General features: G+C 37.4%; 1 protein-coding gene across 1 annotated transcript; it reads left to right on the top strand.

The window, feature by feature from the left end:
* Nucleotides 1-9,388: 9,388 nt before the first annotated feature.
* Nucleotides 9,389-10,969, top strand: LOC120253919. Its single transcript, XM_039262117.1, has 2 exons — nucleotides 9,389-10,062; nucleotides 10,429-10,969. Exons 1-2 carry the CDS (start codon nucleotides 9,389-9,391, stop codon nucleotides 10,967-10,969), a joined length of 1,215 nt encoding a protein of 404 aa, XP_039118051.1.
* Nucleotides 10,970-15,162: the final 4,193 nt, after the last annotated feature.

Genomic DNA, 15,162 nt, shown 5'->3' with positions numbered 1-15,162 from the left:
CCAACAAAAAAATTAATTAGGGATTAATGACTATAATTTCAAAGCTATTTCCTCTTAGTGAACATAGGTATTGTGTTAGACACATTCAGACAAATTTAGGTAAGACATTTAAGGGAAAAGCACTAAAAGACCATATATGGGCTTGTGCTAAACCCACTCACCTTCATGCATTTGAGAAGGAGATGTAGATTATTTAAGGAAATGTCTATAGGGCCCTATGACTACATGAAAAATATTGAGCCCAAAGACTGGAGTGGGTCACATTTTCAAAGTAAATTTAAAAGTGAAATACTATTAAATATTTTGTGTGAGTGCTTTAATAATCACATCTTTGAAGATAGGATAAAAGGTATAACCACTATGAATGAGATAATTAGAACACACTTGATAAGGAGAATTGGAAAAAAAACAAAAAAAGAAAAGATGCAATGCAGAAGGTGAGAACATCCCATACCCTAGAATAATGAAAAAAATTGAGAAGTTCAAACAACTAAGTTGGTTTTATAACAAACATTTTTCAGATGGACAAGTTTCAGGTTGTTGGGCCTGAAGGGTAGTTTGTGGTTGACAAGAAACATTACACCTGTTCCTGTAGGAGATGGTAGCTAAGTGGAGTTCTATGTGGGCATGCAATTTTAGTGTTGTATTATAACAAAAAAAAGCCTTCATATTACCTAGATAATTGTTATAGTGTTAGGACCTTTAAGGAAACATATAGAAGTATATTAAACCCAACCCATGACAAAGATTCATGGCTTAGGAGTAACCAAGGGCCTATCATTCCGCCGGAGCGAGTAAATAAGAGAATGTTTAGGAAATACCTATTTAGAAGGAATGAAGGTGGTGAAAACATTGGCTTTACCATTGAGAAGCGAGAAGGGTGCAAAGATGACTTGCAACATATGTGGTGTAGCAGGCTACAACTAGGGGTATCATGAGGTTCAGGTCAGTGCTGTACTGTGTGCTTGTTTAGCTTAACATATATGTATAACACAAGTTTCACATCTTATACTTGCATGATTGTTAGCGGCATAAAGAAACTTCAGGTGGGCATAACCATGAAGAGGCAATTCAAAGTCTCCATATCAATCCTGAAGATCACACTGAAAATGATGTCGCTACAGCAGATAGACAGCCATCATGTGAACCACGACAACATGTGAATGTTTCAAGTGAGTACTTCATTGGTAGAATGATTCATGTAAGGTGATTTTGCTTTATTTTAAATTAATATATGTAGCTATATAACCTAATGAAACATGCTCTAGTGCAGCACATACAAGTGATGCTGATGTAGGGATGACAGAATTAAATAGAGGAGATGGCTAAAAGTACATGAAAAATGAGGCACATGTGAGCATTTGTGTAATTTTATTTTATTCTTCTTACATCTCATGTGTTTGTTCAAAGATAAAATGGTGAGCAAGTGTGTACTCTTATCTTGCTTTGTTCTCAGCTTGATTATTTATCACAACTAATTACCAGGAACAAGCTCATTTAATTTTTTTTTTTTTATGTACCATTGTAGTTAATTACAATACTTGCTCAAATACTTCATGAAGTAATAACTTCAAGAGAAGATCAAATGAGGGGGCAACTAATAAATAATGGAAAGAGTAAATAAACAAGGGCAAAGGAAAGAAATGGCGCAACAAATGAGAATTAACTCTCACAAAATCTTGTGTCACAGGTTAGTTTATATGTATATATATATATACATATATTGGAGCATTGGCCTGTTTATTGTGAATAAGGAATTTATATATGTATATATATACATATAACAAATGTTCAAACAAGGGCATTGTTCTTCATGTTTGTTGGATTTTATTCTTTTTTTTTTTTAAACATAGCAGGTAGTTACAAACCTTGCCCAAACACTCCAAGTGGAATTACCTCCCAAGGGAACCCAATTGAGAAGACAAAACCAAATTGAAGAGGGTCCAAAAAACCAAAGAGAATTTAAGAAGAAACTATTCCTGAGGAAAAACTAGCATCAAATGATCATGGTTCACAGGTGACTATTGCTAGCAAGTTTTTATTTTAGGAGTTGATGTAGTGTTTAGTGAATGTGTTTTGTTTTTCAAACATTGTAAGTAGACACAAATACTAGTGAAGCGTCTAAGGAAGTACAACCTTTGAGAAAAACTCCTTTGAGGAGCCTAGACATAAGTAGAAGAGGGACCAAGAAACCAAGGGCAGGAGCAAAGGAAAAAAATACTACAGCTGAAATGGCACAACATGATAAAAATCCACCCACAAAATCCTCTGCTTCTACTATAGTCTCGGGGAAAACAAAAGGATGTGAAAGAAAGAAGCAAAGCAATAGTCCCTCACAAGATAATAAAAAAAAATGGCTACCCCCAGGTGTTGGAGCCTCAACCGCCTCTAGTTGCATAATTATCCTATGTTAGCTACCTGGCACATGATATGCCAAGTCTATTGATGTCCACAATAGCATCAAAGTCTTATTTTAGTGAAGAAAGTAAAGTATAAAGATGCAAGTACAACAAGGAATCACCGCTCCCAAAGGAAACCGACCCCAATGGGGTGGGGATTCCTTGAAATAGCCCCTTCCCTCTAAGCGGCATGGCACAATGTGAGAAATGGTGGGAAACCCTTCCCCACCTGGCGCTGTGAGGTTAAGTTAGGGAATGCTCTCCCTGTCCTACGGGGATCCACACTAGGTGCAAGGATTACCGAACGACGAAAACAAATAATATGTTTTAATTTTATTTTATTAAAAAAATTTCAACATGAATATAATATTGTAATTACAAAATATTATGGTTTATCACGAGAAATATTTCACTAGGTGCCGAGTAAATAGTACAAATATGCATATATTTGAAGGATTGGCTAGATACAATACATAATAGTAAAAGACCAACGAGGCCATAACATCAATAGTGATAATGGAGAGGGCGCCACAACAAATGAGAATTCATATATTGATACAGAATGATCTTATTTTTAAGGTAGCACTTCAAAGTCTAAGTCTTCAAAGAGGATTCAAGACTTCTAAACTCAAAAATCAAACGCTCAATATTTAAGGCTTCCAAATTCAACTTTCCAAAATTCAAGATCTCCAAATTCAAAGCTTTAAGCTTTCAAGAATTGGAGATTTCAAGGTTGGAAAATTTTCAAAAAATTTATGAGATAGACTTGCATTTTTACTACATTCAAATAAATCACAATGTTTTTTAATTTTTTTAAGCATCAATTTACTAATAATTTTTTCCCCGCTTTGGTTGTTATTACATATTTCTTTGTGTAGCGTTCCATGTTAAATATTAATAAAATCGTCATATTTTTCCATTCAAGTAATTTGTATATTGTTACTTTTTGAAAATAATTTTTTTTTTTATGTTTTGGTGGCTATTTATGGGGTGAATAAAGTGGATAAACCACGAATTTATTAATGAAGAAAGAAATTGGGAAAATAAAGTACAAGTGAGAAAATAACAAGTAGAACAAATAGAGAAAAAAGTAAACAGTTATCCTCACCAGAGATGAGGAAAATAAGGAGCAGAGAAAAAAGAAAAGGAAAAAGGCAGGAAAAATCAGGTCGCGAGTCACCATCGAGAGACAGAGGCCACCTCGTAGAGCAATGTGAGCAATTACTCTCGAGTCGAGTTGGACGCCATATCGCTCGGTGAAGTCGCGGATCCGAGCGCAAAAAGTTTAAGGAGCGCTTTTATCTTCTCGAACACCTTCAGAGGCTTCTTGTTGATGAGATTCAGAATCTGCAGAAATCCAAGAAAGAATCATATAAGCAGTTTTAAAAATTTATTTTCTTTTCTATTCATGTAAATCACAAAGTTGTTGGGTTTCTTTCCTACTTAAAATAATTGTTAATTATGCAGTAAGTTTTTAAAATTTCATTCTTAGCTTCTTAATACTTGATGGTTAATAACTACTACTACTCATTTACGTAATTTTTAATATGAAATCTTAATAGAATGTTTATGTTTTCTATTCAAATAATTTTATATCCAGTTATTTATGTTTTTAGATATTCTTCTTAATTTTTTTTTAATTTTTTGAGTATTTTTTTTTTCTAAAATTTGGTGTTTAATTTGAAATAACCCAAGTTAGTACAACACGAGGCTAGCTATCTATGTCATTTCCCATGCTAGGCCAAACATGGGAGTCTGTTGGAAGTCCTAGCCAAGGAAATATAGTCCCTACCCCTACACCATGCCCATGTTTTGTTTGCCTCCCATTGCCTATTTGAAATCCTTAACTAGAAATCTTTTGTACACTTACGTAGGCCACTGGTATTCCCTGAAATGGCTTTCTTAAGAAAACTTGTTAGTTCAGTTGTGAGAACCTATTGAGAGGTCTCAGTTGTGCCCTTTAGAAGAGCCACTCTCTTGATTTCTTAGATATTTAGACTTGTGGTCCTTGTCAATAAGCAATTCAATTTCGCGTGCTATGGAGAACTTCTCAAGATGTATATTATTCTCGGAAAAAAGTAAGAGGAGGGTTCAGAAAGTTATATTCAATGGAAAAGTCCGGCGACCTTTTTCTTGGTTAACCATACAAAGAAGCTCGTGTCCTTATTCCACCATGAAGAAGGCATCAGGTTGGTTAGTATGGCAAGTAGATAGTTATGTTGGAAGAGAATGCTGAGATTTGTCAAAATTGTTATTAACTTGATGTTTTTAACATCTATTTTATGTTAAACTCTTACTAGCTATAGGATCCTTATTGCTGCTAAAGTTCGCCTTGTTCTTTCCTTTGAATTCCTTCACCTTTGTGAGGTCAGTAATTTAGGCAAGAACCACCTCAAAAGAGTCATCAATAGGAACAAAACTTACATCAAAATCTTTATAAAAAAATATTGGTTAATAAAACAGTTTAATACAATTCAAATTTGTTGCAAATCTTTGTTAAGCTTCCACTCACACAAGCTTTTTCTCTTCAAATAAAAATTATGTTTAGTGTTTTGTTAAAATTGTATTTGTATATTAATTTTCAAGAAATGATTCTTTAAGTGAAAAGTATGTACGATATTATTCAGTATGTACGATTATTATGTTATCATGAAATTTATAATTGCTTCTTTTCTAATATCCAGATTTGTTAAGGATGGCCAAGTAAGGAAGTGAACTAATTAAAGTTATTTATCAACACTTAAAGTTTATTAACTTGGCTAAATGCTATATGGGCAAATAGAGTTGACTGAAACAAAATTTATAATTTAAATTTTTAAATTTTTTTGAGAGATTATTATGAAGATGAAATACATATATATAATAAATCTTACACAATTGTATTTATGTGTGAGCGTCATTGAACCTTATCGAGCAAGCTGAATCCATTTGAGCTTGTTTATTAGCCAACGACCTTCGGGTCTATTGGTACACGGGTCGCCGATAGAGCTATCACTGAGTGGTGAGAGTTTGATTCTCAGCTGAGGGCACATTTTTAGAAGTTGTGAATAGTAGTTGTGTACGGGTGGTTCCAGCACCCACGTGAGCGCGGCCCCGTCCCCACTTGTTCCACTGAGGCTTGTGCACGCCCCTGGGTTCTCTAGTGGGTTCGCCCCGCTCCTTTTCCTCAAAAAAACTTGACTAAATGCAAATAGCTCAACAACCTTAAATGTGTATATATCTCTACCATATTTATTTAATAATATTTCAATGGTTTTCCCCATGCATTAAAAAGAGAATAAAAAATAATTGTGTAGTTAAATTTTGCAATTTGCCTTAACAAGGTTGATTCTTAAATCTGAAGAACAATGTCAGTCTGAAAAAAAAATAATATTGAAAAACAAAATTATATCCCCATCTTGACTAGGCATTTTTGGCAAATGTGAGAAAGAAGCGACTTATTTTGCTTATAGCTCTATATTGTACATCAAATTATTGGTGAATTTTAACATTTGCTATAAATATTTGTTGAAAGTTTGAAACTCGTCGAGTGAGAGTAAAAAACAAGCCATTTGTTATGTTTCAAAAAAACATTTTCTTAAAAATCATGACTGGATTCACCGGATACCATGCATAACTAAGTTGGCTAGAAATTGATTAACAAGAAAGATACAACAATATTAACATTTAATACAACTAATAGAAAATTATCCTAGATCTTAAACAAAGAAGAATTATATTTGAATAATTCAGCTCTTAATATCAAGTAATAAATAGCTAAAAAAAAATTAAACATAATGAACATGAAAGATCTAAGAAAATGACATCATTGGTTTCCACAGCTCATGTTTGAAAAAAAAGAACAATATTGGAACATCAAGTGAAACCTATAAATTTGAGAAAAATGACAAATTATTCAAGAACCACAAGAGAATTGACTAAATCAAAACAAAAATAATTCAATCAAATTTTAGGTGACTCAAATGACATATTGAATCAATTTCCAACCAGTTAGGAAATATTAAACAAAAGTACAGTAGATCATTTGTTTTTCAAAATACAAGAATTAGTAATCTAAGATCATGACACAATTTAGAAATGAAGATGGATTAAACGACATAACATAACAAACTAGTAGTCCATATTGAATTTAAGGAAAACCATCCAAACTTCATCCCCAGCTAAAAGGAGTTTAAATTTCAATATAGTAAAGCCTACTGCTAGCAACAATGAATTAACTGAAACATAACATCAAGTGTCATAATAAAACAAGACCTTCCACAAATATTAGACTTTATATGTTCATGAAGACTGAATTAATCATCTGGATACACTTTAAAACTCTACAAAAGAGTATCTGCAAGACCACCATATTTTCTATATAAACATTCAACAATAAATTACAAACACTCCAACATTCATTAAATAACATCGAAATAGGACAAGACCAACAAGTCTCAATCCAACCCAATACAATTAATAATATGAATTAAACTAAAACAACTTTCCTGATCAAGGAACAAGCTTTGATAACAAATCTTTCTCATCTTGAAAATTTAACCTTGCAATCTGAGATTACAAATAGAAAAGGGTGACCTATAACAAGTTAAGTAACAAACAACATACGTTGTAGTATCAAGTTTTTCAAATTATTCTAACAAATGAAGTTAAGGACTTGCTTTTAATGGAAATTATAGAAATATTCTATTTGTCACACATTCATTCAATCTGCTTTAGTTAAAAAATATACACATAATATAAATCAATAAAATTATAATCAATCAGACATTAATAATATTATAATCTTAATCTTGCTAATTAACTTGAGGCCGAATACCAATTGTTAGACACAGTGGCGGATTTAGAGGGGATCAAGGGTGTGCTCAAGCACCCCCGTGGCAATGAATATATATATATAGGGAAAATTATTTTTTAGTCCCTGAAAGTTTCCAAACTTCTCTAAAAGTCCCTCTGACATTTGAATTTGACAGACAGTCCCTCTTTTTTTATTTTGCTGACGGTTTGGTCCCTAGCTGTAACTCCGTTAATTAACTTCATGCAATATTCCATTTTTGCCCTGCTAGTTGGAGGGAAAGCTGGCGCCCGGTCTTGTCAACTTTTTGGAAAATAATACGGTTGTCAGTTTTAACTTTACATGCTTCTTTGGCCCAAGCTGCATTCTTCTTCTTCAATCATCCTTTTTGTTGGTCTTTTTTGTTTCCATCAACGTAGGATTGATAGATTTGTCTCTTCCCCGTTGTTCTGGTTTTATTTTGCACTCTTGTACTTTGAATATTTCTTCACTCGGAAGACAATTCATGTGAGCTTCTCTACACTTGTTTTGGTTTTATTTTTTGTGATCATGCAATTATTGACCATGCTTTCTTCATGCCGGTAGCCAATAGATACCTTTTGCGCAGTTGCTAGGTATAGGGGGGAGGGTCGAGTCCTCCAGTTCATAGCGTTGACTCCTTGGGAGTCAATTCTAGATGAGATATGTAAAAGATGGGAGCTTGACATTGGCATTGTGAAAGCGAAGTTTGTCACACCCGATGCAAACCAAACTATTTGTCCCATTGATTCTGAAATTGACTTCAAGTGTATGTGCTAAATATATCAAATACTAAACAGCACTGTCATTGACCTTATTGTTGATGCAGATGCAAATGCTGTAGACATGCCATTGTGTTTTTCACTCCCGTCGTAAATATCATTTCTTTGCTTGATGTGTAGTCATTTTATTTCATTCTTCTACATTATGTCCTCATTCATAAATAATATTTCTCTTATAGTATATAGAGTAGTCACTTATTGTATGCACTTTCCGGTTAATTTCTCGAGATATCATTTACCATTATCTATTTCAACTTATATTTGTCCGTTTCTACTTAAAAATTTCTGTTTTCGCTTAACATTAACCAATATCGCTTAAACTCTGCTTAAATGGAAGAGCGCCCGTTTTAGATGCGAGAAGCACAGGGTTCGGTCCCCCTTATCTGCAACCATTATTTTGATTTTTTAATTATTATTTTAAATTTTTAATTCCACAAAACCCTTCTTTTTTGTGAACATTATATATTTCCGCTTAAATTTCCCCGTTTACGCGTAATAATTTATGTTCTAGCTTAACTTTTTTTGATTTCGCTTAAACTATTTTCGTCCTCCGCTTAAGAGTAAACTATTTCGCTTAAACTTATCCGATTTCGCTTAAAATTGTTATATTTCGCTTAAACTTCTTCGATTTCGCTTATAATTATGCGATTTCGCATAAATTTTTTTGATTTCGCTTAAACTCGTCCGATTTAACTTAAATTTATCCGATTTTGTTTAAAGTTGTTTGATTGATCATAAAAGTGACATGATTTCACTTAAACTTATCCGATTTATACACTACAGCGATTCATTTTCGGAGAGTATGTCGCTCAACAGGGCTATATTTCCACCCCATCAACAACCTGGCGGTGTTCTATCCATCCGGCCTTCGTCAAAAGATCATGAGATTTTTTCAATGGAAGTCGGTGATCAGTTTTCTAACAGTGAACATTTTAAGGATGCACTTAGGAATTTTGCTATCAATCGCAATTTTAACTTTACATTCAGCAAGAATGACAAGCAGAGAGTGACTGTCAAGTGTGCTGCTGAAGGTTGTGAATGGCGTGCCCACACATCTATGGAAGGTAACCACCATACGTTTAGGATCAAGACGATGTATCCCACACACATGTGTGGTGGCGGTATTGGCACGTCCTCACATCCCAAGGCATCAAAAAAGTGGGTGAGTGCACGTGTCATACAAAAGCTGAAGGACCGTCCCCTGTATAGGGCTATTGACATTCAGCGTAATATGTTGCGAGACCACGGTGTCTATTTATCCTATAAACAAGCTTGTCTAGGGAAAGAGGTCGGCAAGGAGGTTCTCCATGGGAGTGAGGTGGCGAGCTATGATTTATTGATGTGGTAAGCAAAGAAGGTGTTAGTGACAAACCCTGGTAGCGTTGCTATCGTAGAGAATGACGGTCCCCGTTTCATGTGTGCATTTTTTTGCCTTCAAAGCATGTGCCATTGGTTTCAAGACAGGATGTAGGCCATTGCTGTACCTAGATGGAACTCACTTGCTCGGTAAATATGAGGGCACTTTGTTAGGTGCAATGGGAAAAGATGGGAACGATGGTTTCTTTCATGTGGCATTTGCAATCGTAGATAATGAAATGGATGCGAACTGGACGTGGTTCTTGTCAAAGCTTGGAGATACTATATACAATGATGACGAATATGTGAAACTTATTACATTTATATCTGATAGGTCCAAGGGCCTTATCAATGCTGTCGCGAAGATATTCCCTTCCTCACCGCATGCATATTGTTTGCGCCACTTGGAAGCAAACTTCATGAAAGCAAATGTCAGACTTGGCAAGTCACTGAAAGAAAGGTACTGGTCTATATTATCGAGAATTGCATTTTCATGTGCTGAAAGAGAATTCGATGACACTATTGCCGATCTGTTAAACACATCGGTGGATGCACATCAATGGTTGATGCAGAAATCCGATCTAGCGTACTGGGCGAACTACATATTCAAAGGTGAGAGATGGGGAGAGATGTACTCAAACGTGGCCGAGTCGTTTAATGCATGGATAAAAGAGGCACTCCATCTTCCTGTCATAAACATGTTAGACTCGATAAGGTATGCACCATTTCGCATAAATTCATTTGTTCCTGCTCAAATTTATTTGTTCCTGACTGAGTTTCAATTGTTTCGCTTAATATTAATTGTTTCCACTTAATATAAATAGTTTACGATTAAATTATAATTTTTCCGATTAAGTTTAAATTTTTTCGCGTATGTTTAATTGTTATCACTTAATATTAAGATTTCTCGCTTAACTTGCATTGTTTATGATTAAATTATAATTTTCTGATTAAGTTTCAAATATTTCGCTTAAGTTAATTGTTACCACTTAAGTTACATCATTTACGATTAAATTATAGTGTTTCCGATTAAGTTTTAATATTTCCGCTTATTATTTCATGACTCTTCTTTTGTACAAAGGTTTAAGCTGATGGGCATGTTGTGTCATCGACATAAACAATCTCACAGATGGGAGAGACATCTATGTCCTGTCATACATCGAAAGATTGAGGAACTTGTTGAAGAGTCTCGCAACCTACTGGTCTTCCGTTCCGACGGTGACCATTTTGAAGTGGTTGACCAGAAGAACTACTGCACCAGTTTGAACGCTCGGACATGCTCATGTCATAGGTGGAAGGTATATGCCATTCCATGCAAACATGCATGTGCGGCAATACTACAGACAAACACAAATATTCATCGATATGTCGATGACTACTTCACAGTGGACTTTTACCGACAAGCATATGCAGAAGCCATATTCTCGGTACCAGATAATGACAAACCAGATGATATCAACCGCGAACTACTTGTGCGCCCTCCAATCACCAAGAAGCCAGTTGGTCAGCTAAGACAGAAGCATCTAGAGTCACAAGTATCAATCGTTCGCGAATTACGATGCAGCCGTTGCCATGATGCTGGTCATAACCGTAGATCCTGTAATGCATCAATAGCTGACTAACTAGATGATGTTATTTACATGTAGCTTGCCACAACAAAAGCGGTATGTTCAAATTTTAAGTGAAACCAACTAATTTTAACCAGTATGGACGAAATTTAAGCAGTATGAGCAATATTTAAGCAGTATGAACTAATTTTAACTAAGAACGATTCTTTTTAAGCAGACAAGCATATACGTGCATGACAAACAACTCTTGTTCAAAGCATCATAGTGATATGCAAATAAGTACATGTCCAGAACTCAAACTAGAAGAAAAGTCAAGTTAATAAGAACGTATTGTTAAACATATCCTAAAAGTTCTTTGATTCGCCGGAAGTTCGGTGACCACATGCAATGCCATCCATCAATATGCGAGCCGCAAAACATAGACGCAAGTGTGGAATGTCTGTCTGGGGAAGTTTTAGTTTCTCGCCAGCGAGTATTTGCTCTATGAAACGCATGACATAGACTGGACAATCGACTGTACCCGGCTTTTGCCGTGCGCAATTCCGTTCGTGTCTGAAAGGGTAAGCTTCCGTTGCATTATCACCAAATTCGATTGCTAAACATCTATCGAATAGTTCCCACTGTCAACAAAACATGCATCGGTCAAGCCAAATGGCGACGAAAATAGAAACATTTTAAACGAATGAAAACATTGTTTACGATGTGGATGGTATCTTGATCATATTTCAGACTGACAGACGAGGAATAATGAATATATTCCTTCTTCACTTTATCTAGGATGAGGAGATGAAAGTGACCATGAAGTATAATAGGCATCAAGATGATGTCGACATCTGCAAACTGACGTACAACATCAGCCATCATGACCAATGACTCTTCTCCTGTGTGTTCTGATGAGGACATCAAAAGAGAAAATGGTCGGGTGATTGCTGCGTGTACATTGTAAGGGTACAGTTCTCTATTCATCTATTCTATGATTATCAATACATATATGTCCATCACATCATCAACGACCATTTCCAAACATAAGTCCTACCGAATCAAAGCACCAAAATTGAGTGTAACATTGTAAATTAAGCAGAAATTTTTTAACTTAAGTGGAAACATTTATAGTTAATAGGAAAATATTGAAACTTAAGTGCAAACATTAAAACTTATGCGGAAACATATAAGTTAAATTGGAAAACTTTGAAGTTAAGAGGCAAATTTGGAACTTAAGTGGAAACATTAACACTTATGCGGAAAAATGTAAGTTTAATTGGAATAACTAAAACGTAAGCGTAAAACATTAAAATTAAGTGTAAACATTAAAACTTAAGTGAAGTGAAGACAATAAAAGTATAAACAGGATGCTTACATGTCCATCGGACAGCTTAGAAAGTGGCTGATTGTCAGTTGTTCGACTTTATTTAATCTCATAAATCCGGCAGAACGTTTGTTCTGTGGTACCCTAAAAGTCTGAGTAACTTATTCAGTAGGTACCACTGCCTGTTCGTCAATTGATGACGTCTCCGGTGTTGGTTTTAGGATGACAATTGATGCTTCATCCGTAGTGTCAGTTGATGGTTTCGTGTCTATCGACGGAGACAGTTTTGGATTCGGGGAGTCAATGTGGATGTCCTCCACGTTCGGTACCTCATGACCAGTTGGTGGGTCAGTACGGATGTCCTCCACATTTCCTAACTTCTCATCTGATGAAGGGGGCAGATCATTTCTCAAGGATGTTAGTGATTCGATTATATACTCAACGTTGACGTTTTCAGTGACGTCGACTGGTGGTACAGTCGGTGGAGATGGCTTCATTGGTTCAGAGAAGGAAGAAAGTGGACAAGATGGCGCCGGTCCAGAGTGGGAAGGGACGGGGAAGGTTGCGCGAATCCGGAGGGGGAGGGGATTGGGGAAGATGGCGCGGGTCCGAAGGACGAAAGGAGTGGGAATGACGGATCAGATGCGGAGAGGGGAGCGGGTGGGGATTGCTTGTTGGTTGCGGAGGAGGGAGGGAGTGGGGATGATGGATCGAGTGCGGAGGAGGAAGCGGGTGGGGATTGCTTGTTGGTTGCGGAGGAGGGAGGGAGTGGGGATGATGGATTGAGTGCAGAGGGGAAAGCGGGTGGGGATGGTGCGGCAAGTGCCGATGGGGAAGCGGGTGGGGATTGCTTGGCTGGTGCGGAGAGGAAAGGGGGTGAGGATGGTGCTGTGGGTTTGGAAGACAAACTCGGTGATGAGGGAGTTGAGTTTGTCTTGACTTTACCCTTTCAGGCAATTTTTGGAGGCCGTTCTTCTGGTCGGCAATCGGCTTACGAAATCGCAGACCTTGTAGATTGCCGTGTAACTGGCTTGAGAGTAGCATAATCAAAAACATTAGATATGGGAATAGGCAATTGTTGTCTTCGTCTACAGGCAACCTTCTTCACTCGAGATCTCTTGCTGGCCGCTTGTTTCGGTGGCAAATCCTTGGTGTCGTCAGTTATCGGTGCGACATTGGAAGGGCCACGACCCTCAATTACTTCAACTCTGGTTTGAAGCCCACCAACAATTTCGGACAACTTCTCAAAACCTTTCAGTAAACATAACCCAATGTCTTCATCAATTATCCCCCTCGGTGGATTAACAGAAACATAACCACGTTGAACCCGACGTGGTGGGCTCCTCGGTAGTGAGGGAGACCGTCCACGTTTCCCTGTGGATTTCTCCCAAGATTTTGCGCCAAGACGTATTGTGCTAGCGACTTCTTCTCCACGGTGGTTTGTCCTGACGAGAGCTTCTTCTTTGGCGTTAGACGGGGCGAGGGTGGAAAAGTGTAATGTGGAAATGACATACAGTCAAGGTAAACAATGATACTCAAACGAAAAACTTAAAACAACAATCAAAATTAATTCTTAAGCGGAACCTTAACAAATTAAGTCTAAACTACATATTTTAACCGTAAACACTAATTTATTAAGTGAAAAAAATTATATTTTAAGCACAAAACCTAAAAGTTAACTGAAAATATTTTTGCGCAAGTGAAAACTAGAAAACTTAAGCGAAAACTAAATATGTTAAGTGTAAACTAAACATTTAAATCAGAAAAGAAAATTATTAAGCGGACACTAAATAAGTTAAGTGTAAACTAAATACCTATTTCCCCTCGACTGATGATAGCAATGAACCGATGGATGCTTGCTTCTTGAAACTTTTCACCCCGTAACACAGGATCCAGGGAGTCTTACCAAATCGCACCTTCTTGTCGGTGCCAGTTACTTCGTAGAACCAAATATTTAGAGCGACAGCACATCCTCGCAAGTAGCCAGTGTTTGTCTTCTCACTAGAGCATTTTGCTTGAACTCTGGCAGCCGTTTGAAGGACGTCATCCTTAAGCCACTCATGTGTGGCTTGAGCCCATGCATAGCGTCGCATTGCGGGAAGATCGTCTACATAGTCTACAAGCCAATTGGGAACATAACATGATGAATTCGGGAACAACATGGTAAACCTAACCAAGAGAAGTTGAGTGAAGAAGGTTGTCAGTAGGTGAAGACAACCATTGCCTCTTCCCAAATCTAATGATTCTGATGATGCTCCTCTCAAGCCAGTTACAAGGCGATGTATAAGGTCTGTGATTTCGCAACCCGATTGCCGACCAGAAGAACGGCCTCCAAAAATTGCCCGAAAGGGCAAAGTCAAGACAAACTCAACTCCATCTTCACCGACTTTGTCTTCCGAACCCACAGCACCATGCCCACGCCCTTCCCTCTCCGTACCTGCCAAGAAATCCCCACCCGCTTCCCCATCGGCACCTGCCGCGCCATCCCCGCCCACTTTTGGCTCTGGACCCGTCTCATTATACACACCCACTTCCCCCTCCGTACTCGATCCGTCATCTCCACACCCTCCATCCTCTACAACCAAGCCGCTATCCCCATCCGCTTCCCCATCCGCTTCCCCCTCCGCACCCGATCCGTCATTCCCACTCCCTTCGCCCTCCAGACCCGCGCCATCTTCCCCAATCCCCTCCCCCTCCGGACTCGCGCCACCTTCCCCCATCCCTTCCCACTCCGGACCGGCGCCATCTTGTCCACTTCCTTCCTTCTCCGAACCGACGAAGCCATCTCCACCCGCGGTACCACCAGTAGACGGTGCCGAAAACGTCAACGTCGAGTTTATAATCGAATCACTAACATCCTTGAGAAATAATCTACCCCCTTCTTCAGATGAGAAGTTAGGAAACGTGGAGGTACCAAACTTGGAGGACATCCACACTGAGT

The sequence above is a fragment of the Dioscorea cayenensis genome, unplaced genomic scaffold (assembly GCF_009730915.1).
Source record: "Dioscorea cayenensis subsp. rotundata cultivar TDr96_F1 unplaced genomic scaffold, TDr96_F1_v2_PseudoChromosome.rev07_lg8_w22 25.fasta BLBR01000243.1, whole genome shotgun sequence".
In the NCBI taxonomy this organism is placed as follows: domain Eukaryota; kingdom Viridiplantae; phylum Streptophyta; class Magnoliopsida; order Dioscoreales; family Dioscoreaceae; genus Dioscorea; species Dioscorea cayenensis.
The sequence above is the reverse complement of the archived record's forward strand: the minus strand, read 5'-3'. Positions and strand labels throughout refer to the sequence as shown.